The sequence below is a fragment of the Peromyscus leucopus genome, chromosome 6 (genome assembly GCF_004664715.2).
Source record: "Peromyscus leucopus breed LL Stock chromosome 6, UCI_PerLeu_2.1, whole genome shotgun sequence".
NCBI classification, from domain to species: Eukaryota; Metazoa; Chordata; class Mammalia; order Rodentia; family Cricetidae; genus Peromyscus; species Peromyscus leucopus.
This window is the reverse complement of record NC_051068.1, coordinates 116388480-116415547: the sequence shown is the minus strand read 5'-3', so window position 1 is coordinate 116415547 and position 27068 is coordinate 116388480. Positions and strand designations below refer to the sequence as shown.

The window sequence follows — 27068 nt, the reverse complement described above, 5'->3', positions numbered from 1 at the left end:
TTCAGGCTTGCAAGGAAAGCCCTTACTGAATGAGCAGTCTCTCCAGCCTAAAACACTGGTTTTTGTTTTTTTTTGTTTTGTTTTTTGATGGTTATTGTCTGGGTGTTATTGAGAGTCAATGTTATCTCCTTTCATGTTTGCCTTCAGTCATGGAAAGTCAGCTGTGGTATACATTTTTTAGATGTTGACACCACACAGCTTAGTACAATAAACACACTGTTGGTAAATCGAACCAGTAGCCCTGTAAATTCTTCTAAAAGCAACGTTAGAATTAACATCTGACTGCTGCCCTACAAAACGAACTTTGGGAACTGCACTGAAAAATACGTGGTTTTAGGTATAATGTATGAAATCTACAGTTTTCAAATATATGCCAATCCTGTTTCCCTTTACTATTTTTCTTTTTTTTTAATTAAGAAATGTTTATTCATTCTTCATACCAACCACAGATCCCTCCCTCATCTCTCTTCCCACTCCCCCCAGCCTTCCTCCCCAGCCCACCCTCCATCCCCTCTGTGAAAAGATATGGCCTCCCATGGGGAGTCAGCAAAAGCCCTGTACAAAACTGAGGCAGGTCCAAGCCCCTCCCCCTGCATCAAGGCTGTGTAAGGTGTCCCACCATAAACATTGGGCTCCAAAATGCCAGTTCATGCACCATGGACAGATCCTATTTCTATTGTTGGGGTCCCTCAAACAGACCAAGCTACATAATGGTCTCGTCCAAGCAGAGGACCCAGTCCAGTCCCATGCAGGCTCCACACCTATCAGTCCAAAGTTCATGAGTTACCACTAGCTTGGTTCAGTTGTATCTATAAGTTTTCCCATCATGGTCTTGATGCCCCTTGCTCATAGAGTCCCTCTTTCCTCTCTTTGACCGGACTTCCGGAGCTCGGCTGGTTCTTGGCCATGACTTTCTGCATCTGTTTCCATCAGTTACTGGGTGAAGGCTCTATGATGACAGGGTATTCACTAATTGATCACTGGGGTAGGCTAGTTCAGGCAACTTCTCTGCTATAGCTAGTAGTCTAAGGTGGAGTCATCCTTGTGGATTTCTAGGAACTTTCCTAGCATTCATGGTGTCTCCCTCTATCATGGTATCTCTTTCATTGCTCTTCCATTCCGTCCCTGTTCTAGCTTGACCATCCTATTCCCTTATGTTCTCATCCCCCATCCCCTACCTTTTATTGTCCCCCTCACCCCCAGTCTACTCATGGAGATCTTATTCATTTCCCCTTCCCAGGGCAATCCATGCATCCCTCTTGGGGTTCTCCTTGTTAGCTAGCCTGTCAGGAGCTGTGGGTTGTAGTCTGGTTATCCTTTGCCTTTCATCTAGTATCCACTTATGAATGAGTACATACCATGTTTGTCCTTCTAAGTCTGGGTTACATCACTCAGGATGATATTTTCTAGTTCCATCCATTTGCCTGCAAATTTCACAATGTCATTGTTTTTTTTTTTTTTTTTTTAATTGCTGAGTAGTATCCATTGTGCATATGTGCCACATTTTCTTTATCCATTCTTTGGCTGAAGGGCATCTAGGTTGTTTCCAGGTTCTGGCTATTACAAATAATGCTGCTATGAACATAGTTGAGCATGTGTCCTTGTGGTATGATTGAGCATTCCTTGGGTATATGTCCAAGAGTGGTATTGCTGGGTCCTGAGGTAGATTGACTCCCAATTTTCTGAGAAACTGCTATACTGATTTCCAAAGTGACTGTACAAGTTTGCATTCCCACCAACAGTGGAGGAGAGTTCCCCTTGCTTCACATCCTCTCCAACAAAAGCCATTCCGACAGGTGTAAGATGGTATCTCAGTGTCATTTTGATTTGCATTTCCCTGATGACTAAGGATATTGAGCAATTCCTTAAATGTCTTTCAGCCATTTGAGATTCTTCTGTTGAGAATTCTCTGTTTAGCTTTGTAGCCCAGTTTTTAATTGGATTGTTCAGTATTTTGATGTCTAGCTTTTTGAGTTCTTTATACATTTTGGAGATCAGTCCTCTGTCGGATGTGGGGTTGGTGAAGATCTTTTCCCATTCTGTGGTTGTCATTTTGTCTTATTGACCATGTCCTTTGCCTTACAGAAGCTTCTCAGTTTCAGGAGGTCTCATTTATTAATTGTTGCTCTCAGTGTCTGTGCTACTGGTGTTATATTTAGGAAGTGGTCTCCTGTGCCAATGTGTTCAAGACTACTTCCTACTTTCTCTTCTATCAAGTTCAATATAACTGGATTTATGTTGAGGTTTTTGAACCACTTTTTTGTGCATGAAGATAGATATGGATCTATTTGCAATCTTCTATATATTAACATCCAGTTGTGCCAGCACCATTTGTTGAAGATGCTTTCCTTTTTTCCATTGTACAGTTTTGGCTTCTTTGTAAAAAATCAGGTGTTCCTAGGTGTGTGGATTAATGTCAGAATCTTCAATTTGATCCATTGGTCCATATGTCAGTTTTTATGCCAATACCAAGCTGTTTTTATTGCTATAGCTCTATAGCAATAAATATAGCTCTATAGAAGAGATTGAGGTACGTGATGCCTTCAGAGCTTTATTGTACAGAATTGTTTCAGCTATCCTGGGTTTTTTGTTTTTTTTATATTAAGTTGAGTATTGTTCTTTTCAGGTCTGTGAAGAATTGTGTTGGGATTTTGATGGGGATTGCATTGAATCTGTAGATTGCTTTTGGTAAGATTGTCATTTTTAGTATATTAATCCTACCTATCCATGAACATGGGAGATCTTTCCATTTTCTGATATCTTCTTCAATTTCTTTCTTCAGAGACTTAAAGTTCTTGTCATACAAGTCTTTCATTTGCTTAGTTAGCATTGCCCCAAGGTATTTTATATTATTTGTGGCTATTGTAAAGGGTGATGTTTCTTTGATTTCTTTCTCAGCCCATTTATCATATTTATATAGGAAGGCTACTGACTTTTTAAAAGTTAATCTTGTATTCTGCCATATTACTGAAGGTATTTATCAGCTGTAGGAATTCCCTAGTAGAGTTTTTGGGGTCACTTATGTATACTATCATATCTTCTGCAAATTGGGAAATTTTTACTTCTTACTTTCCAATTTGTATCCCCTTGATCTCCTTTTGTTGTCTTATTGCTCTAGCTAAAACTTGGAGTACTACTTTGAATAGATATGGGGAGAGTGGACAGCCTTGTCTTGTTCCTGATTTTAGTGGAATTGCTTTGAGTTTCTCTCCATTTAATTTGATGTTGGCTGTCAGCTTGCTGTAAATTGCCTTTATAATGTTTCAGTATGTTTTTTGTATTCCTGATCTCTCCAAGACCTTTATTATGAAGGGGTGTTGGAATTTGTCAAAGGCTTTTTCAGCATCTAATGAAATGATCATGTTTTTTTTCTTTCAGTTTGTTTATATGGTGGATTACATGGACAGATTTTAGTGTGTTGAACCATCCTTGCATCTCTGGGATGAAGCCTACTTGGTCATGGTGGATAAGTTTTTTGATACATTCTTGGATTTGGTTTGCCAGTATGTTTTTGAGTATTTTTGCATCAATGTTCATAAGGGAGACTGGTCTGTAATTATCTTTCTTTGTAGCATCTTTGTGTGGTTTGGAGATAAGGGTAACTGTAGCCTCATAAAAAGAGTTTGGCAATGTTCCTTCTTTTTTGATTATGTGGAACAGTTTGGAGAGTATTGGTATTAGCTCTTCCTTGAAATTCTGGTAGAATTCTGTGCTGAAACCATCTGGTCCTGAGCCTTTTTTTTTTTTTTTGTTTGGGAGACTTTTAATGACAGTTTCTGTTTCTATTTCCTTGGGGGTTATAAGTCTATTTAAATTGTTTATCTGGTCTTGATTTAATTTTGGTATGTGGTACCTATCCAGAAAATTGTCCATTTCTTTTAGATTTTTCCAATTTGTGGAGTATGGGTTTATAAAGTATGAACTGATGATTCTCTGGATTTTCTCATTGTCTGTTGTTATGTCCCCTTTTTCATTTCTGATTTTGTTAATTTGGATGTTCTCTCTCTGCCTTTTGGTTAGTTTGAATAAGGGCTTGTCTGTCTTGTTGATTTTCTCAAAGAACCAACTCTTTGTGTCATTGATTCTTTATATTGTTCTTTTGTAAGTATTGTTACTTTTGAAATCAATGGATGCTTTGAGTATTTAAAGAATAAGATTCATCACAGGTCTGTTCCAAGATGCACCTCACATATATAGAGTGAAGTATGTATCACAGAACAGCACCATGGAGTTTTTAAAAGTCTGACTCAAAAATATTGCCTGCCACCTTGTTTGATTTTCCCCCCATCTGAGATCTCTGGAGAATGAACAGTCATTGACTCCAGATCACAGAGTGCAAACGCATGCACAGGACACATTTCCTGGGCCTGTCCATCTTTAAATGTCAGTTTTATTAATAATGCTTTGAGTTCCAGGGGCTATCCTCTAGTATTCAAGTTTTCATCGTATTATAACACATAAACAGTAGAGAAGTAATAAGGACTATTGTATCTGAATGTCTGAGAGCCTGGGTTAACACAAGGAAGGCTAAATGAGGTTGGTGTTACACAAGGTCTTTAATTAAGGACACTGCTCAGCATGAGCCTTACTCTCCATCCTGACAGCAGGAACAGCTCATAAAAGGAAGGAGAGCAAAGTTCAAGCACCAACAACTCAAGACCAAGGAGTATATTTACTAAAATAACCATTTTGATACTACTTGACCCTGAAGTACAGCAAATTCCTAACAAAAACAATGAACTTACTTCAAAGTAATAATCTTGGTTTCAAAAATTCTGAAGAAATACTGTGTTACAAATATGAATTAACTATGTAAACACTGCATACAGACACTATTTCACTGGTGGGACGGCTGGTCTAGAAAGTAAGATTTGAACAGAAGTAACTTTTAACAGAAATGTTAAGTTAAAAATAAACAATATGAAGCTGAATGATAATTACCTCAGTTGTAATTATTTCTTGAATAATCAAAACAACACATCCTTTTTTAAATGTGTCCATTTCAGTAGCACTTGTATATTTAAGATGTCTAGAAAAGATTCATCTCACTGTCAGTCTATGATCACATCAAACAACAACAACAACAAAAGAGGCAGACATCACGAACTTGGCTCCCTACAGCTAATTTCATGGTTTGGGTTTACTCAGGGAAGTAAGTGATCATTTGCCAACTGTGTCAACATGTGATTTGTAACAACATCCTCCCAAAAGTAAGCTCAGAAACAATGTTATTCCATAGCTCACAGGAGGGATGGCATTAGAACACTGAGGCCCACTGTACCTTGGTCAACTCAACTTTTACACCATCACTCACCCTAACTGCTCATATTGCTCTCTACATATTGCCAGGCCACTTTGTGGTAAGAATAAGAAAGAATACATATAAGAAGCATGATATGTTACAGTATCAAACAATTTATTTCTATAAAAAATAGGAAAAACTGGATTTGTGTGTTTTTCAAATATAAATCTCAGGATCTAAATCTTGCATGTATTTTGAATCAATAAACCTTTGCCAGTTTTACAAAGTGAAGAAGAGTAGAACAAAAGTTCCCAGAAAGCATTGCATCTTATTTCTCTACACTTTCTTGAATTCTGTTTTTAAGACTATTTATTTATTTTTATTAGATGAGTATGGGAATTTTATATGTGCGTATGTCTATGCATAGCATGCATACTGTGCCCTCGAAGGCCAGATGAGGGTGTTGAATTCCCCGGGATTGGAATTATAGATAGTTGTGAACTGCCATGTGGATGCTGGGAATCAAAAGCAGGTCCCCTGGAAGAGCAGCCAGTGTTTCTAACTGCTGGCCATCTCTCCAGGCCCCCTGAACTATCATTTTGAATTAAACAGAACCCATTATCTAATTTTATAATTCTCTAAGGAGTAAACAACCAAAAGCTGCTATAAATCTCTCTGGATAATTTGTGTTACTATGGAATAGGAACTTAGAACCATCCTGCATGTGGCTGATTCCAAGGTTGAGTCAATATCCATATAAGACCAAATATATTTATCACACTAGTGATTGTCGAAGTCATGTATGATAGGATTTAGAAAATTCTTGATCTGTTCACCAATCTCAGCTATTGTCTGCTGGTTTAGCTCAAGGTTCTGAATGCTTAAATAATTATTAAAGAATAATGTACAATTTTAAGCATGGGAAATTATGTACTACTATAAATGATTTTTTTGGTTATTTTATTAGCAACAAAATGATGGGAACAAGATAGAAAAATTAAGAGCTATAGACTACAGTGGAAAAGATTAAAAATGACGAGACTGATCTGTCAATTTGAACAGCATCAGATCTTCATATTTTGGTTAGCATTTTGACATATGATAAATACAGAATGGGTTCTGTTGGGGTGTGGATAGGGGCTAAAATGCAAAGAATACAACATCATATTCGTGTAAAAAGGAATATAATTAAATAACACAGCACACAAAGTATTTAAAATGCTGCTTCCATTCCTTAAGTGACGATGGTATTTGCTCCTGTTCTAGCTGAGATGAGGTCAGCTCTGAAGTTCATTATAGATTCAAACAAAATTTGAGGTTTACTTTGCATCTCTTGACAGTTTGATAGATGTTTTTCAATAAACTCAAGTCTTCACAGTGAAAAATTCAAACAGCTTTATCACATTTTGGCCACATATCACACATAGAAAAATCACACTTCTTTTAAGTAGCTCGAGCAGAGGATGGAAAGCAGGGATTGCTAGACATTGCAAGTGCATCTGCACTCAGTGTCAACTGTCCTGCTGGTTTTTCTTTCTTCCTTTAGCATCCTGGCTGCAGTTCCCCTCCCTCTCAGCCTCTCCACTGCTTTTAAGTGTGATTCCACATCTCAGACCTCCCGTTTCCCAACCTCAATGACACTAGAATCTATCCCAAACTATTTTCAAGGACTATTACAAAGCTCAGAAGACTGAATGCTTTAAATAATTTAAATATTACAGATCGGTGATGTTACAGACAACTTTGGCTTTTTACTAATAGGTGATTTAAAAAATATCCAAAAAAGTAATATTGAATTTAAAAGGAGAGTTTGAGAAGGCCATGGGAAATGGGAAATGAATTGATTACTGGGATCTTTGACTATTCTTTATATTGCAAAATTCACAGAGTGTAGTTACTTTAAAATATATGTACTTGTAATAGATTTAGATCCTTAGAAAAACTACATTTGCAAGACAGATCCATTTTTGCTGGCATTAAGATAGTATTCATAGATATCAAAAATTTGAATCAAACTGTTCACAGCCACAGTAAAACATAGACTGTCACTCTCAAAGCCATCTTAGAGTGGCCAGGAAAAGGCCATAACTGGAGGAAAAGGTATCTAAACAGCTCTGCTAGCTTAGCCAGGGTCGTTCTCTGGACTAGTTTCTTCATTTATTAAGAATTGAGTCTCAGACAATATCAACATATTCTCCTGTCTATAAAATTATTGTATTATATAATAAAATATTAATTAAAATAAATCTAATAAAAATATCTAATCTAACATGTATCATATTCCTGCTTAAAAAAACCTGAAAACATAAGAAATGTAAGAAGAAAGTCTCTCAGGGGTAACCAACCAGCAGACTGTGGGCTACATGTCACCAATATAAAATTGCAAGCTTCCTTAAAACATGAAGTTTTTTTTGCAATGTTTTTGTTACTTCTGTGGTTGTCCAGTGAGGATTGGATAGATGCAACACAGTGTCATGATGTCAGATGGTTGGACACCTCTGTGTGGAACTTAAGATGTCTAAGCATCAAGGGCAGGTTGAAGCTGTGTTCTGGTCATGGTTTAAGTTGTTCCTGTATGTTCTCGCATTGTACCTACCTACCATGGAGACCACAATTTATTCTGCTGTTATACCAAAAAGCTTAGCAGTATTCAATTGAGAGTTATTGTTACACCTGCATTTCCTTTACCATCTCAAGTACTATTTGGTACAACGTTAAAGAGGCACAAGTCAGGGGGTGACAGCACACACATGAGATCCTCATGAACATTCTAAGAAGGGAGAAACGAACAAGATGAGATCCCACTAGTGTACTGGACCTCAAGAAGGAGGGACCAAGTTACCTGTCTTCCCTTCAGACCCTTCTTCCCACGGATCCCAGGAGTACCCTGGAATATAGAAAAGTCCAAAGTAAGTGTTTGCTGAATGAATGCATTAAATAACATAGCTCTTTTTCCATCAATGAAATATAAATGAGTGCAGTGTTCAGAAAAGCTTCAATATATTCATTTAACTTCAACATATTCATTTAACAATACATTCAATTCGTTCTCCAAAAAAGATTCCTGATATCATTCAAGCTTTTGAATGGAGTCCTTCCCTTCCTTGGTAATAATAGTTATTTGTGAAGAGTAGGCCTGCCACCAATAATGGCAAGCCAGACAAACAAGAACATCTTATTTTCCACAGCTAAAACAGGATGTGTCCTCCTCTGCCTCCCCTTCTTTCTCTGTTTGGAGATAAACAAAGTTAATCAAATCCTTGCATTGCCAGCTTCCAATTTTATGTGAAACCAATTTCAGGAAAGCAACAGAGAGGACAATCCTCTCCCTGCTCCAGACCATCTTCTATAATGACGCCACCGGCCTTTCTTCGTGTTTCTGGTCATGTAAGAAGCAGCGGAGTCATGCACCCAGGCTGTGTGCCCAGAACACCGGTGGCCATGTTCTGTCTAAACACTCTCAATTCCTGCGTGTGGTCAAGGATGAGTTACTTTCTCTGTACATGCCTCATTCTCTCCATCAGTAATGAGAATAACAACAGTACTCCGTGTGCATTACAGGAGTCAATTTATATGAAGTGTTTGTACAGTAGTGTGTGTTGTGTGTGTGTGTGTGTGTGTGTGTGTGTGTAGCTATTTGGTAAATCATCTACTACTCCCATCATTATTCTTAAAATTTCTCCATTTCAATCCACTTTGAGTTTGAGTGTCTCTTAGTTGATATCTAAAGCATCTTACAGAGAGGAAGAAATTCATTAGGCATGTTTACAAAGAGCCCTATTTTTATATTTTAACATATATTTTAAAAATTGAATTTAAAATCTCTAAGCATATATATTCATATCATGTTCCTTACCAAAAAAAAAGAAAGAAAGAAAGAAAAAGAAAAAGAAAGAATTTACAACAGCCCAATATTCCTAGCAGGTGATTTCTCTTGGACTGGGCTTGCTCGCTCATTCAGCAGACCCCCCTTGTGAGTTTGTGATCCCCACTGGATCACAAGAAGAACACATTAGAAGGAACATTTGAAGGAAATAACCTCACCCTTTCTCCTTCAGGTCCCAACTGTCCTGCCTCTCCAGGAGAGCCAATGAAACCCTTGAAGACAGAAAATAATCTTTACATTGTTTCATTTCACTGTTTGTTTGATCCATAAAACTCTAGGCAGAAGTATTTAAAGTTTTACGTATTTTAAATTTAAAGGTGTAAAAATATGACAACTTCTCTTCATGTTACTGCTTTTTGTTAAGATACTGCACACAAATCTTCTCACTGATACAAAAGAGTGGAGAGTGTAACTCAAGGCAGCAACTGAAACTCAACCCCGCCAAAGCCTTTCCTTCACTGATGCTCTGGGGTAGGAAAATACATAGACTGTGTATGCTCACTAAAATGCAAGGCAGACTGCAGTAGCACAGGGAGGCACACATTTCAGTGAGGGGAGGGGAGATCTACAGCACACAAATCCTGGTAAGCAGAGGCTGGAGATGTGCACTCAAAAACAGCAACCGCAGCAATGGGGTTGTAATTTGTAGCACACTCCATTATCGGGTATGTTTCCCTTTTCCTTTGCTGATTAAGAGTGGCTCCCGTTTTCCATTAATGGTTTAGAAGTGTAAAGGGATGCCCTGATGTGAAGCTGACTCCATTCATCACAGACATTTCCTTACTCTGGACAGCAATGACAACTCATGCATCATCAAATTATCTCCATCTTAAACTCTTCATACATCTCTTCACCTCTTCACTGCAACATGTATTCTAAGGCTTCAATGTGTTCATATGTAAATGATGCTACACCGTGTGCACAGCACATCCTAACCTAACCAAAAAACAGGTGAAGAACGGGAAGTACATAATAGTGATGCAAACACTGCACGAGACCGAAGTTTTTCTGTGCACCAGAGGGAAAATGGCAAATTCATTCCTTCCAAACCAAGCCTACAAAACCATTAAAAATGTGAAAGGGGTAAGTGCTTTATCTTTTCATTCTACCTTCTTGCAGGCATACTTAACAAACTGATAACAAAACAAAACAAAACAAACAAACAACAACAACAAACGCTTACTTACTCGGACACCTTTAGGACCTGGGTTACCTTCTGGTCCAGCTAAACCCTGGTGTGAACAAAGGGTGTTGTCAGGATGATACAGTATGTTAGAGGAGCTAACAAATAGATAGATAAAACTACAAAAATACTATAAAATTCAAAACTTGGTTTACCTAAAGAAGATTACAAATGTTCAAAGAATTTTGTAATTTCAGGACCCAAAAGGCATTACATATAATGAATATAAAACTACATTTGAGTCACCTAAATAAAGTACATTAGCAGGTGTTTTCAGGAACAACAAACCTCTTTTTCCTCTAAATTATTTTTCACTGGGAAATTGTCTGTGTTCTGTGAAGACACCTCTATCTTGCTCTAAAATCTATTCTCATATGTTTTTAAGAGGTGAATACATTTTAAACTTCAAATCACTGTCCATGTATGTGTTCATATTTTGTTTTTCTGATAACATACATCCTTACTAGATGGTTCCAGTACAACATAAGTACTTTGGATAGTTTTAAGTGCTTAAAATGAAATTTTGTTAACAATAGATTAATTCTTATGTTATTTGCCCTTTTCTTGAGGATAAGGCTATAAACATAGATTTCAAAATTTAATTAATTATTTTTGGAAACAATAATGTCATGAAAAGTCTAAGAAAGAGGACTTACTCTATTATTAGTTTATGTGAAGTTGGGAAAGAAGTTAGAGGGAAATACATATAAAATTATTGAAATAGATTTTCAAAACTATACAATGCACTGAATTCGGGTCAGATGAAACTATTTCATAGTGGCGTGTGAAGCCCTGCCATTTACCCCTCAAGTTTTATAAGTGTGCTATGGAAAATAACACTTATTGCAGAGATACTTTTACACTTATTTCATCAAGTTAGCATGGGACTCATCTCAAATCTTACTCGCCTCTTAGGCATCATAACTTTAAAAGTTCCATTGTAAAATGTATCCAATGTATTTAAAAGTCAGGCTTCCACACCCAACAAACCAGTCTACAGTACAATATCTGAAGAATTTTTACAGCTTTGATTTTGACTGTTTATCTAGGAATTCATCGTGAAGGAGAGAGAGCATAGCTGCTATTTGAACAAGGACTCTCAGAGCCACACTGTGCAATGCCTATGTGACAAGGGACACGAAAGGAGAAGTGTAAACGTAGCCACTGCACCTGCCTGCCAGGGTAGCCAGGTGAGCCAACATTACCAGCGAGTCCTGGAATTCCCTGAAATGGAAAATAAGTCAATAAGACATAGGAGACCCAAAGAGACTCATTTGGTATTTGGAATACCCAAATTTAGAAAAAAAGTTTTCCCGTGAAATGACTGAGCATAGCGTGCTGTGTCTCATACTGAAATCATTACCTGAAGGAAATTAGGCTAAATTTTTTTCAATAAAAAGAATAGAACTGTTAAATAGTCCATAAGTGAGATACTGATCACTGATAATACATGTCAGAGAAAAAAATCTAGCCTAGTGCTGTCTATCTAAATAAGAAAATTATTTCTGAGGAACAGCAAGTACATATCTTAATAGTCTTTTTATCTCCATCATTCTCCAGCATCCCTTAAAGTTTGAACACCAACCCCAGGGGACCAAGAGGACCAGTGAACTTCAAAGCCAACCTCTTATTTCTTTCTAAGGTGGATATGACTTTATAGAGAGTCTGGTTGAGTAAATAGATATTGATTGACAAAACTTTTATAATGTCATGGGTTTACCTCAAATTCACAGAGTAAATTTGGAGGATGCTTGGACTGAATATTCCTTTTCTCCTTCAAGTTCACATGTTGAAATCCTAAGCCTAGTGGCTTAATAGGGAGGGTCTTTGTGAGGTAACTGTGTCAAATGGGTGGTGTTCTCATGAATGGGATTGAAGTTCTTATGTGAAGGTAGCAAGAGTTTGTAGCCCTATTTGTACCACACCAGGGTATAAGGCAGCTGCCTGAAGACAGCCCTCCTTAGAGTCTATCTAGACTGGCCTACTGGCCTGAAATCTCAGCCTCTATGATTGGGAAAAATAAAGCTCTGTTGTTTATAAACCACCCTGCCTATGGAATCTTGTCATAGCAGCCCATGCTGGTTTAGACACATAGTGAATTCACTTGGATTGACACGCTTTGTATTCTTGGCTTGAGACAAATTTGGCTCAAAGAAAACTGACGGAGATTCAAAAGTCATCAGGAAGGAAATCTGTTGCAGACTGACTGAAAAATTAGTAAAAGCTTATTTTTTTTTGCATTATCTTTCATTGATGTCTTGAAGATTTTATTTATTTATTTATTTAGTTGTTTATGTGTATGAGTGTTGTTGCCTGAATGTATGTCTAGCACCACATGCATGCAATGCTCATGGAGGTGGGAAGAGGGCAACTAATATCCTGGAACTGGATTCACAGTTGGTTGTGAGCCACCACATGGGTGCTAGAACTAAACCCTGGTCCTCTGGAAAAGCATCCACTGCTCTTAATTTCTGAGCCACCTCTCCAGACACTCATGGATATTTTATTCATTAATTCTTATGTTTATTTAGAGTTTATGTCTTAAACAACTCATAAATGAAGGAAATGCCAAAGGAATGTGTGCTGTACTGCCTTTATTTAACATCACATGTTAACAATAGAATAGTGGTAGGCTTTCTAGATTCCTTGTGACATAGAATTCATTTTCATCTTACTGACCATAAAGAGGTAACAGGCTGAACCTTTGCCCCCCCTTCTGTGGCACACAGAAGCATCAATTCCAGTGTAAACACTGAACCCCTAGGATTCCTCCAAGTTTTGAGAATCAAGGGAAAGAATGGACCCAGAGAAAAGCGAACTGAGGATACAATTTAAAGATTTTCTCTCAGTGTTTCCAGAATGTTCCTGTTTTGTTCTCTTGTTTCTCTTCATGTCCCTTTTGACCAACAGTGATTCCTTGCTAAGACTGTTCCATGATGCAAGCATTTTACACTTGCTTTACGTTTCTTTCATTGATATTACCTTTTTTCTATTTTATATCTGGAGAAGTGAAGTTACATAGAAGTAATGGCAGTAGATACGTTAATGAATTATGAATAAACGCTGGCTTTCTGGGGCTTACACGATAGAAAACTCTTATCTACATGACAGCAATGTCTAAAACCGTATATGTAAAATATTACTCTACTAATATGGACTACATAGGGTATTTTATCCCCGTCATGTTTACTGAGCATGCTCCAGGCACTAAGTGCTGATATATATCATCTTGTTCAACCTGTTCAAAAGTCCTATAAAATAGATAGTATTGTTTCTGGGTTATAGATGTGAGAAAAGGAGATGAAATGTTCAAGTCACCTGTGGCATGTCACATGGTTAGTACATGGGACAGCAGGATTTAAATAAATGAGTCTAATTCTAGAAACTGTCATTCAAGGTGGTTTCTCTCGTGTGAGTCTGATTTGCAGGTAACACTCTAGGAAAAGCCTCCTAATTGTGAGCTTTGCTTCAGTGTATTTACAACTGTCTTCCTTAATGTCTCATTTGATTCCAAAACACACAGACCCAAGTTGAGAGAGTATGTATTTGGATATGAGGATGGGAAAGAGTGAGGCACATTTAAAAGGCAGTTTTTTTTATAGTTCATTGTCTCTCTGACTAATGCCAACCACCATCCCTTTCTCATTCCATTCCTAGCTAGATTAGGCTAACTGAACTCAGTTGTTTTTAAAGCAATCTGCAATGGGACACGATGGCAATCTGATTCTGGATAGGTTTCTAACACATCCCAGCTGCACAGAGGAAACAGGAGAATTCCATTCATGTCTCCATCCTGCTATAGCAGACTAATGTCAGTCAAGAAAGCCAGCAAGTGAGTGTCCCTCACAGTCTTTATAAAGCTCTAGCATGCCATGGGCCAGCCACACTCTAAAAGTCACATGACAAGCACAGAATCACAAGGCACCATGGCTGAGTTCACTCTGTATTTAAAAATGGGTTTTCAAAAGAGTCTTCTAACTGAGCAATTAGCATCAGGAAATAAGGAAGCCTGCCCCATTCTCACTTCTCATGCAAAGAGCATCAAAGTATCTGTGTCTAGTTGGGTGACTTCATTCACAATTCCAGCAATGTCACTACAGGTCTTTTCTACATACTCTTGGTTTTCTTACTAGCAAATGGAATAATACTAGGTCATATGATTATTATGTGGAGAAAATAAACAGTATATAGGAGTATCTTTTAAAGTGGAGGCAACAGCAATAACCCAATGCTACTGAACACTCGAATAATTAGCACATGTAAAATATTAAGTAATTCTACAGTAGGTTGCAGTCTGTCATAGTACAGTTTGGCAGAAAATACAGGCTCAGCCAGCTCTTATGACTAGAATGCATGCAAATGAGATAATTGTGTTTTCAAATGTTTGCTGGCCAATTTGCTGACAAATTTCCCAGAAATAAACCTTAGAATCATAGCCACATTCTAAATGAAATGAGTCAATTTTTGTCCTTTGCACATCCAGTCTTTCCACAGTTGAAATGCAGGAGTATTTTCAGTTGTTATTCAGGTCATTACCAATTTTGACTCTTCTTTTTCTAGTCTTTATGATGGGTATGTGTATGGACATATGGATCTCTCTCTCTCTCTCTCTCTCTCTCTGAGTGTGTGTGTCTGTGTGTGTGTGTGTGTGTGTATGTGTACACACAGAGACCAAAGGTCAATCCTGGGTGCCATTCCTCAAGAGCCATCTACCTTATTTTCTCTTACAGGATCTTTCATTCAAAGCCAAGGTTTGCCCAGTGGACTAGTCTCCCTAGTCAGTGATAGCCAAGGAGCCTTCTGTTCCTTTTATGTGCGTGCTGGGAATCAAACTCATGTTTTCATGCTTGCATGGCAAGTACTTTACAATTTGATCTTTCTGGACCATATTTTCCAGTCTTTAAAACTGAATTCAGAACTGAATTCCCTAGTTAGTAAATCTATTACCCCTCACAGCAATAGCATGTAAATGACCAGAGCTAGATAACTGAGCAGTTGAGAGGACTAGTCAGTTCCATCAGTGCCAAGTTGTCACTGACTTCTGATGTACTGGGTCCTTCATTGGAATCCACATATTTCTGCCAAAGCAGTAGTCAGGGATTTTTCTCCCAAGGGGCTAATTCCTACCACCCTTCTCATACTTTTCCCCTGTAAATGCTCACATGCCTTTCAGCACTTGTCTGTGCTTCAGAAAGCCAAGCCTGCACCTGCTGCTGATATACACACCACTTTCCTGGCCATGGGTGGTAATTAGTAATCTTGAAAAATTGTGCCTCAGGGACTGGAAACAGCATGCTGTCCTTCTTAATATGAATCAAAGAGAAATCTGGCTTTGTTTCTTCATTTGTGTATTTCCCTCAGAGACTAATCATCACTTGTCTTCCTGGAGTCCTTGTCAGGGCTTCTTGAGGCTTTGCTGAATCATTGATATGGCATCCATTACCTTAGTCAGGTTCTAATCCCTGATCCTCACTGTCCGTGATTACATTTTATCTATGATACAATGTCATCATTGTCTTGTGGGAGAGAAAAGCAGTAACATGACCAAAACCCAAGCAGTTACAAAAGTATTTTGACTTTTAAACAGTACATGTGTGTGTATATCCATACATATGGATAACAATGTATGGTCCATTCCAGTTTGAATTGCTGATTAGGACCTAGTGAACAGATTAGACCCTAAAGCTGAATGAAAAGTCAGGTGTTTGCAAATATGTATATTTTCTTGGAAAGGGTCTGAAGCAGTCACAAAATTCTCAAATGGTTTTGAATCAGAGATTTAAGAATCACTATTCTGAACACAACAGGAAAAAAGAAAATGAATAACAGTAAAAAGGTTTTAACTTGGCTCTAAATAGAATGAAAATAACCATGAGGAAAAACTGAAAAGGCAGGAGAGAAATCATCCCTCCACAGTTCCCCGTATGTCTATCTTTGCTCAGCACCCCCTACCCCCACCCTCTGGAAGCCAGGAAAGCACTTACTTGTTCCCCACGGAGTCCGGGGAGCCCTGGATATCCTTTGAGACCCTATAGGAAGTAAGTGAAGATATGACATGGAAAGTCAGCTTACACAAGGCGATCAACTAACTAAATGTAGGTTCTAAAACACAGAGGACTTTTGTTGCTTTGTTTAGTTGCTCTGTTTTAAACACTAGACATTGTAGCCAGAGCCGCATACAAGCCAGGCAAACAGCCCTTTACCACTGAACCATATGCCCAGCCCCTGGTTAGCTTTTTATCACTACTTTTAGTTCCCTAATCAATTCAGTATTCTCTCAGTTTCTCACTAAATTTGAATAAGAATTTAATTTCTATCAAAAAATCTAATTTTTAAAATAACTGTTATAAAAGGCTCCAATCTACCAAAGAATCTGCTAAATTTACTGAGACGTTTACAAAGCTGTGTTTAGCTCAGTCATCCTGAGACAACATGCCTTCAGACACAGTCTGTTTATAATTACTGAAGAGTTGGACCATATCCAGTCCTGTCTCTAATCCAGTCACCACTGCAATTCATGAATGAATGAGTGAGCCGACTAAGGGAAGAGGCTATTCATGGATTCATCCGAACGGCCCCGTAGAGCCACTGGGAAATCAGCCATAGAAGTCTTTTCCAGGTAAGGGAACTAATGGACAAAAATTAACCTCTCTCATTAGCACCCTGCCTTAGAAAACAGATAGTATAATTTTCCCACTGGAAAAATCTGCAACAGAATTAATGAAGTTGCAAGAAGCAACAGGGAGAAAGAGATGCTGGCACTTATTGATAAAGTTAGAATCAAGTATCAGTGAATCAGTATCTCATTTCCAGAGACTTTGGTTCACATATAGGAACAAAAAATTTCCCTTTTCTTATCTTTCTTTTCGGTGTGGGCATGCATGTGTGTGTACCTGTTCATGCATGTTCATGTTTGTTTGTGTGTATATGTGTGTGTGTGTGTGTGTGTGTGTGTGTGTGTGTGTGTGTGTGTGTGTGTAGACCATAGGTTGATGTCTGGTTCTTTCTCAAGCTCTCTCCACCTTGTCTTTGGAGACAGGGTCTTTCTCTGGACCAGGAGTTTACTGATTCGGCCAGGCTTGTGGCCGGTGAGTTCTAGGAACCTTGCTGTGTTTGCTTCAGCAGGGCTGGAGTTCCAGAAGTGCAGCCTCACACCCAGATTTCATACATGGTTCTGGGATCTAAACTTAGGTCCTCACACTTGGGAGCAAGTATGTGATTGACCAAGTCACATTCCCCCACTTCAGTTTCCTTTTCTTAAGTACTTCAAGAATTGGGCTGAAAAAATAGGCTTAGGAGTTCAAAGCCAGGTTCACAACCAAAGGAACCTCATAGAAACTTAAGCAAAATATAACTCCATTGTGAAACCAATAGCTGATAAACATCAACATGTCCCATCTATACATTGCAAGCAAGACCGATGTTTTTTTTTTTTTTTTTTTAGTGGCTCACAGTAACCTAATGAATGAATCAGGATGGATCACTGTAGGTTAATAAGAGAAAGCAAATTTAGATTAGTGTATTAGAGACTGAAATAGAGATTTTGTTCCAAAATAACCCTACCTGAAAAGGAAATTATTTAGAAAGCTTCAGGGATGTTAAACTTAAAAGCATTACAAAAACACTAAAATGCAGACATGTCTTGGAAATGGTTATGGTTTGGATACAGAATAAATCTGCCATAGATTTGGAAATGGCTATGGTTTGGATACAGGATGGCCCCGTCACAGATCATGTGAGGTTGGGTTCCTAGTGTAACAGTGTTGGTGGTGGTGCCTTTGGAAGTGACCAAGTCCATAAGAAGATGGACGCCTTTCATTTGGGAGGGAATCGTCTCTCCCATGGGACTAGATCAGTTACCCCAGCAGTGGTCTTCCTCAGAGCTGTGCTACACCTTCTGCTTTACCTGTCCCATAAGTGTTTCTTTGCCCTTCTGTTTTCCATCATGAGTGGCAGCCATGTGGCCTTCATCAGAGGCCAAGCAGACACCCGCATCATGCTCTTGGACTCTGGTCTCCAGAAACATGAGAGCCAAGATAAATCTCTTTTCTCTATAAGTTGTACAGTATCACATACTGTCACAGCAACATAAGCACAGACCAGCAGGAATCCAAGAGCAGACAGAGAAACAAGAGTCTAGAGATTTCTTTTTGTGATAACTGTATAGAAAGGTAGCGGGGAGAGGCAAAGTTGCCCTCTGAGAGCGACTTCTTTTGTAATTGGACTATGAGAAAGAGGTTGGGGAAGAAGCTGGGAAACAGAAGAAGAGCAGAAAGGAAATGAAAGAACTTCCTTGAGCCATTATACACTAAATCCACCACTTCCCGATTCCCAGTCAGCTGTTACTCCATCTTATAATGGAAGCATTACCTCCACCCTTTATAGAAAATGGAAACAGAACCTAGTTAAACAACATAACCAACAGAATGACAAATAACATAGGCTGTTATACAGATCAAGAACTGAGAGAGGGTCTTCCTAGTTCCTTAATTTGTCTCTATCTCATACTCAGATGCATCCTTACGTCACTGTGTCCAACTGATAAACAAAAAGAACAAAACCTCCCAACTCCTATTGTTCCCAGTAACATGCTTATTATGCCTGATATCTAGTATGTGCTGTTTTCACTTGGTTTTATTTTAAGTTTTTACATTTTAGCTGATGATCAATTTAATTACAAAAATATGAGGCATTGTGCTCAGTTGTCCAAATGTTTATCAGGATTCCACAAGGTCAAGTTGATCCTTCCTATAGTGTAGGAGGTAAGAACTCAGACATGGTGGTTGTTCTGTGAGGTGAGGCAGAACTCCCAGGGAGAGCCTGGGAGACAGGAATTGAAAAATAAGGAACCAGGACAGGAGGCACAGAAGTTAAAATGGCTCTCCCACCACCTTCTTTCTAAGTAAGTATATGCTCATTCACTTATTTTCACTCCTGTGAGCTTGAGTCTGTAGCTCCATGTTTCCTGCCTTTCTTTGGCATTTCCTTCCTCCCTCACCCACAGTGAAACACATGAAGCACTGGTCTAACTTCTCTGGACTACTTCCCCAGAAGCATTTTCTAACAGGGAAAGGTATGCTAATGATGGTAGCTTCTGCATGTACGACTGCCCACCCCTTTCAGGGACTCTTCAGTCAGAGAGCCTGAGAAAACAGCAGTATCAACCAGTATGGCTTGTTCTTCATGAATTCATTCCCATCCGGCTTCAGCCATTGGAGTTGGCATTGACCCAAGAAAGAACAATACCAAGCCTGGCCATTAGCCCATGAGATGAATTAGAATGAGGAATTTTGTCTAAACAAAGGTTAGCTGCTTCAATTATATTATCTTTTCCATTAATATAAAATAAGAATGCTGAAATATTCAGGTACTCACTAGTGTGGACTGTGAGATGCCACACAAACATGAAAACATAGGAAAAATTAAGAGTGAATGGATATGATGCTGAGAAAGGAAGTTTTCAGAGGAGAAGAAAGACAACTTGAAAAGGTAGATTGAAGGAAAGGGGAGAGAAGGGGAGAGGGAGAGAGGAGAAAGGAGGAGAGAGAGAGAGAGAGAGAGAGAGAGAGAGAGAGAGAGAGAGAGAGAGCAGGATAGTACATTAAACATCCACTAATGTGCCTCTAAGCTTGGCATCAGACAGTCTCTGCAAGGTCATCATATTACAGGACCTATTTTTAGATTCTGTGTGATCCCTAGTTCCCTTAATGCTGCAGAGGAGATTGAAACTTTGACCTCCTTGTGATGGCCTATGGCACTGTCCTTCGCAATCAAGAGCGTCTAAGTGAAACAAGATGTTTTCTGTGTCTGTTTCCAGTGTTACTAACATGAACAGAGCAAGCACAGCAGTTCTGGCTCTGATCTTTGCAGTGATTAGTCATATCACGAGCCCCAGCGTCATCCTATGTAAAATGATAGCATTGAATTGGGTAATTGCTAAATGGCAGTTGCTAGAATTCCAGGAGCACAAGAAGCCATCAGAAAGGACTCTGTTACTTTTGTAAAAACTTAGCTGATATATAGATGAAAAGCAGATCTGAGACACACTATAGGCTTGAAGACAGAGGACGAATTCAAGACTGATGTACCTAAAAGGAAACCCAACCTCAGGCTCCCAAGGTTGGTTCCTAACTCGATCAAAAGCAAAGAGAATCTGAAGATGAAAGGTCTCTGCAGCTCTCAAGTTGGATGCTTAATCCTCAGCTGGTGGCACTATTTGGGGGCACTCTGGAGTAGGACATGGGGCCTACTGGAGGAAGCAGGTGTGCCTTTAAGATTATGTCAGGCCCCCAGTCTCTTCCAGTCTCGGCTTCCTGACCACATGAAGTGAGGAACTCCCCTTCCACATGCTCTATCCCAATCCACCTCATCATGGGCTCACTGTCAGTGGACCAAGGACCACAGACAGAAAAACCTGAAGCTGTAAGCAGAAATAAATCATTCTTTTCTTTATGTTGTTCATCCAGATGTTGGATTGAGGACACTGGGGTAAGCAGATGGAAGTCGGTGGCTTGGAGAAAGGCTGTTATAATCCAGATGAAAGACGTCTGTAAATCAGGCCAGACTGGAGTTACAGATATTAGAGGTGATGCACAGGCCTCTTTGGGAGCTTAAACTTCATTAGGTTCCTTTTCTGTGCATTCTGTCTCGGTGCCTCGGTGGGTGTTCATTAAATGATGGAGTGAAGTGATGAAAAGATGGATGGAAAACCACTTGTGTGAAATAGAGATTCTTATTTTGAGCATTTTGTTTGACTAGATTAAACATCGAAAGGTCAAAACTAACAACATATGATTTTTTAAAAGTATATTCAGATAAAAATAAAAACATTCCTTAAGGAACTTGGTCAATGAGAAAATTTAATATCTCTATTTGAAAACAGATTAATATATATTATAATAAATTAAAGAATAATTTAAAATTTGTTATAATACCATATTTGCACAGTAGTAATTCCAATCATAAATACAGCTTAGGATCTATGTTTTACACAGATTTTAATTGTAAGTTTGTTTATTCGCATTAAATTTATCTATTTGTGTGTGTGCAAGTACATGCACACATGTGCCATGGCGTGTGTATGGAGACTGGAGGACAAGCTGCAGGAGTCACTTTTCTCCTGGGACATGAGCCCCAGGGATAGAACTCAGGCTGTCAGGCTTGGTGGGCAGTGCCTCTACCCACTGAGCCCCTGGCCAGTCCAAGACTTTAATTTTAATATTTCTTTAAACAATAACTTGACCATACAACAGGCTTTTGAATGGAAAAACTACTGAACTAACCATAGCAATGCCCAATGACAGATGCAGCTAATTCTGAGGGTATAGATATAACTGTGGAAGCTGAAATACCTTAAGCCACATGAATTTATTGCCAATGTTGAAATGTCAACAACCTGAGTCAGTGTGAAGGAAATATAATTTTCAAAGCCCCCCAGCTGAAGAGGTTTTGGCCACCCCTAGCTTCCGTTCTAGGGAGTTCAGAACTATGTGGCCTTGCTCTCCAATTTCCTGTTTGCAGGAAGAGCGGAGCGCAGACATGGAGACGGGTGGCGGAGACACAGCTTGTAAGCAGTAGCTTTGGATTTAGATGTTAGTACCACATTGGGCTGGGAATCAAGCCAAGGTGGAATAGCTCTACAGACTTTCATAGGAAGGATGGGCCAGTGAGGAATGATGTATAGAGTTGGCAATGGAGTGGTGGAAATCTTCACATTGTTTCGTAAGGCCCTGACTTTTTTCCAAGCTAGATTCTTTTATTAGTTTTCCCACTGAAACTGAGTGTCTACAGTGCCTCAGTCTGCCCTTGCTTTACACAGCTTTTGAGGGACTGGGAAATCACAGTGGACTCTATGTAAGCAGTTTCTTCCTTTCCTTCTTCACACAGGCTTTTACTGTGTTGTGTCTCCTTTGCTATGGACTTTTTCAAATAACTAAAGCAATTCTAGTCAAATAAAACAGGAGCTCATGTTGGCTTATAACTATTATTTAAAACACAGTAATGCTTTCTGATAGTCAAATATGCCATGCATCATAAAAGAGTGTTTTAAATGCTCATATATTTCACAATTAACTGCTTGCATCCCTCATCCTCTTGAACCTAGGAAAATTCTTTTCATTTGATCACACTGTTGATGTCCTTACAAGACAAAATAGCTGGCTTCCAATTTTAATATAGCAGCTGACGGGCTATTTATAAAGCAATTTAAAAAACTATCTTGAATCCAAGCTTGGACTCCCAACCTTTGTCTTCTATCCAACTCAGCATGCATTCTGGATTCAATTTATCTGCTGTTTTGGCAAAAAAAAAAAAAAAAAAAAAAAAAAAAAAAACTATTAAGTGGGAATTGAAAATATACTTTAGCTCCTAGGAAAATAAGAGTTACAAGAACATGGTTAAGTAGAAGCAATGTAATTGAGGGGTCAATAGAGGGGACAAACATTGTTGGATGGAGATGTTGGTACTGTTTTAAAAACAGAGGTAAGTAAGACTGAAGGGAGAAAGAGTGAATTAACATCATTCTGTTGGAGAGTAAAAAAAATATTTCAGCTGCCTCACATTGCTATTTCTATCTCAGTAGTACTTAGAGTTGTCAAAACTTTCCACATAAATCTTTATTTATCTCAACCATTTTTGTGAGTTCCCTTGCAGCCATTCTAGATTTTAATATCACTTGAGTTTGAGTTTGGTTTATATTAGGATAATTTTAATATTTTCATATACTTTTCAGAGAAAGAGAATAGTTAAGTCATGTCATATGTTTCCCAAAACTCCCATGAAAATCAGCATCATGCTTCCTTTTCATACAGACTAGAGACAGTTAGAAATATGGCAATTTTAAGTCTAATAATTATTGACTTAAATAATAAATTACTGCATAGGAAATACTGTGAAAAATTATCAAGAACACAGTCATTTGTGTCAAACAGGCCAGGACTGAATCCAAGGTCACCAGTGAACAGTTGTGTGGCGTTGGGTGAATTATTTAGCCCCTGCACACTTCAGTTAATTTCTGTATGGTATATTCAGTATTATATACACCCCAGGGTTGTTTTAAAAAGTGCTCAGCAGACTAGAACATTGCACATAATAAAATAGTTACTTTTGATATTAGCAGTGTTACCAAAGTAATCCATGAAATGGTTCAACTGATAAAAAGATGTAATTAGTTCATATCAATGCAAACCTAAGCATGTTATTTCCATCTCATCATGAACTTGGGTATAGTTAAAAGCCCACAGGTTCAGTCTCCATGGGCTTTCTATCTTGATCCTGCTGTAACTCTTGGTGATGCTGAGAAATTTTCTTAACCTCTCTGAGCCAATCTTAGCTTCCTCACCTAGAGAAACTTAGTATAGACTTGAGCTTAGGTTTCACCTGCCACTCTGGGGGCAGACGGTAAGAATGAAGGAGCGGGGTGTGCAAGACACTGCTGATACAAGGACATTCTTGATTCTTCTAGTACAGGTCCTATTTGTAGGAACCAACTCTGTGAATTAAATGTTACTCCTCCCCCCAAAAAACTGAATTAAGGAGTTCAACTTTTCAAAAGGTCATTATTTATCTGAACCTTCTACCAAATAGTGTCTGCTTTTACCCTTCCTTACAGGAGTAGCAGTAAAGTACACCAAACTCCTTTTGAATGTAGATTATACATTCACATAAAATGCATACAGATAGACAGTCAGATGGGAACTTGTCTCAGTCCAGCTAAGTAAAGAACTAGTTAGATTGTATACTTATGTCTTTTGCATTCTTAACATCACCTAGTTTTCAAAAATCTGTACTCAGTTTCCATAAATGGGTGCAATTAGAACAGGAAGAAAGCATTCTCAGAAATAAACAAGATCATCTTGAATTTTCAGCAGTTTTCTGAGCTATTGTCACATCTCATTAGCCAGGGACAATTCATTTACCTGAGGACTGTTTACAGTAGCTGGGTGGGTGAAAACAAGGCTGCCAAGTGCCTTGCTCTTCCCGAGCTATTGCCAATACTACGTCCATGCAACCTGTTACGGTGTGGAGATGGTGTGCCTCCCCACATGACCCTTGTGGATTGAAGGTGTGGTCCCAGCCAGGGAAGTTATCTGGGGAGGCGCTAGGAATTTTAGGATGAAGGACCTAAGTGGAAGAAGTAGGCCCCTGGGATAGGCTCTTGGACAAGTCCGGTCCATTGCCCCTCTCTGCCTCTGATCCCTGGCTACCGTTAGGTGGTAGCCAGGGTAACCTTGCCCCTCCCACCTGATGCCCTGCCTCACAACAAATGGGAAAGAGCAGGGCCAGCTGTCCAAGGACTGAAATCTGTGAACTGTCAGCAAATTAAATCCTCCCTCCTTTTAAACTGGCAACAAAAAGTCTGACCAGCACACTGTTCCTCAGGCTCATATTTACAGACACATCATGATAGTCATTACTTCCTCGTAAGTGGGAATCCTTGAAATCTAATTACTGATAGGCATCTCATTTGGGCATAATGTTATAAGAAGTCAGAAGAGCCTCAGAAGTAAGATGCTGGGTTGATATACCTTAAAAGAGGGGTACCCTGTCTGCGGCATTGACTTTATCTTATGTTGGAATTTGGAATCCATCAGTAAACTCAAGGATCTTTTATTATCCCCAAGATCTCGTCTTTAATGGATATTAAGTTTGTGGATTATCATGGCTAAACTTTCTGATTAATTTTCTTCTGCTGAGCAAAGAGATCTGGGACACTGGTGTCAGGCTCAACTTCAAAATGGAATTACAGCCATAGAAGCATTCTGAGACCCCCCTGGCATTTGATAATGTCAGAGAAAAACTCCTAAACTCCTCTTACCTTTTCACCTTGTAAACCAGGGGGGCCCACTAATCCCAAAACACCATGGTCACCCTGTAAACAAAACACAGAGGTTTAATACCATGAAAGAAAATGGAAAAATTAAAACTTTAATGTGAGACAACAAGCCTTTATGCATATATTGCTGATCTTGACGATCTGGCCTAAGTTCCATCTCCTTCTTTTTCAACCCTTCCTATCATTCTTTCTCATTTTTTTCAGCATCCCTCTCTTTCAAAATAAAGTTGGGGATGAAGAGGCCTGGGATGATGCTCAGTTGGTAAAGTGCTTGCTGCACACTCATGAGAGTCCATCCGATTTAAAATCTCCAGAGCCCAGGAGAAGCTGAAGCTGGGTGTAATAGGTCACCTCTGCACCCCAGTGCTCTGCTGGCAGGATAGGGGGCAGGTGGAGGAGAGGCCCTGAAAGTTTGTGGCTCAGCTAGCCTGGGTTATGCAGTGGTGAACAACAAAGAGACCCTGTCTCCAACACAGTGGAAGGCAAAACCCAATAGTCAAGGTTGTTGTCCAAATTTCACACATACGCTGTGGCATGCAAATGCTCACCACACACCACACACACACACACACACACACACACACACCCCACACATACCACACACACATACACACCACACACACATACACACACACACATACACACACACACACCACACCACACACACACACACACACACACACACACATACACACACACACATATACACACATACACACACACATATATACACATCCACACATCCACAAACACACACACACACACATATATACACATCCACACATCCACAAACACACACACACACACACACACACACACACACACACACACACACACACACTGAAAGGAGAGTGCTGGGGACATAGTTCGGTGGCACAGCACTTTCCTATCATGCTTAAGGCCTGGTCAGCCCTTGTACTGAGAAGCCCAAAAGGCAAGGAGATGCATCTGTCATTTTTAAACCATGAGTTTCATTTAAAGCTCAGTGCCAGAGTGATACTAAATCTTACATCTAACTGCATTTCTTATATACAATATTATCCATGGTTAGTACATAAATAAGTCAAAAGTGTAAACACTTCAAGTAGCAACATCATTTAAGTTCCCACTCCCATACTGAGCCACCCTATATTTTGTACAAAAAAATCACAGAGAAAGATAAAACCAAGCATTTGATATGAATGCTTATGGTTAATCTGGAGCCTCTAGTTTGAAGTCAGTAAACAGAGTTGACCTCTAATTCCAAAATTTAATAAGAGAGTAAATGTGCTATGTTTAGGTACTTTAAAAGATGGCATTTGTATTCCTCAGATTACCTAGCACTTTTCCTCAGAATGATGACCAGGTCAATGAAGATACTGTCTTTCTGGAAATAGACTTTGATTCCCTTTCTATGTTTTTTAGAGTCTCTGAACTCAGTTCTATAACAGAAAGAAAACTACTAAAAGTTTAGATTTTTTTTTGAGGATTCCTGATGAGGCTTTAAGTGTATAAAAGTTTCTGTAAGCCAATTGCAAGATCAGATTTCAACCCAGGAATCCCTGGAACTTTTTGAGGCTTTTTAACTTGTGATTCTGTAACAATGAACAGAACCATCCTATACTTGTATCACATTTATTGAGAGCTTCCCGAATGACTTCCTATAGACTCCACTAGCAACAAAATACGGTAGCACTCGCCTGTATTCCCCAGCCTCAGGATCCCAAGGCCAGAGGATCATGAGCTCTAGGCAAGCTGTGGTTACATAGAGAGAGCTCTTCTCAAGCAAAGAAACCAACAACACAAACACACAAGGCAGGGGGGTGAGGGAGGAGATTAACCAAAATGAAGAGTATACAAAAAAAAAACTGTCTTATAACCTAATTCAAAAGTGGGGAAGGGATTAAAGGAAGATACTGAGCATGGCTAGAGAATGCTGCTCTCC

The 27068-nt window shown here is 39.0% G+C and overlaps 1 protein-coding gene across 1 annotated transcript in view; it reads right to left on the bottom strand.

Annotated features, from left to right (window-relative positions):
• The window catches only part of Col24a1 (collagen type XXIV alpha 1 chain), a 269283-nt gene that overhangs the window by 198206 nt on the left and 44009 nt on the right, over nucleotides 1–27068 (bottom strand). Inside the window, 6 exon segments of the mRNA XM_037207167.1 lie at nucleotides 8085–8129; nucleotides 9287–9340; nucleotides 10316–10360; nucleotides 11482–11535; nucleotides 16296–16340; nucleotides 25127–25180. Coding sequence (XP_037063062.1) covers nucleotides 8085–8129; nucleotides 9287–9340; nucleotides 10316–10360; nucleotides 11482–11535; nucleotides 16296–16340; nucleotides 25127–25180 — 297 coding nt within the window.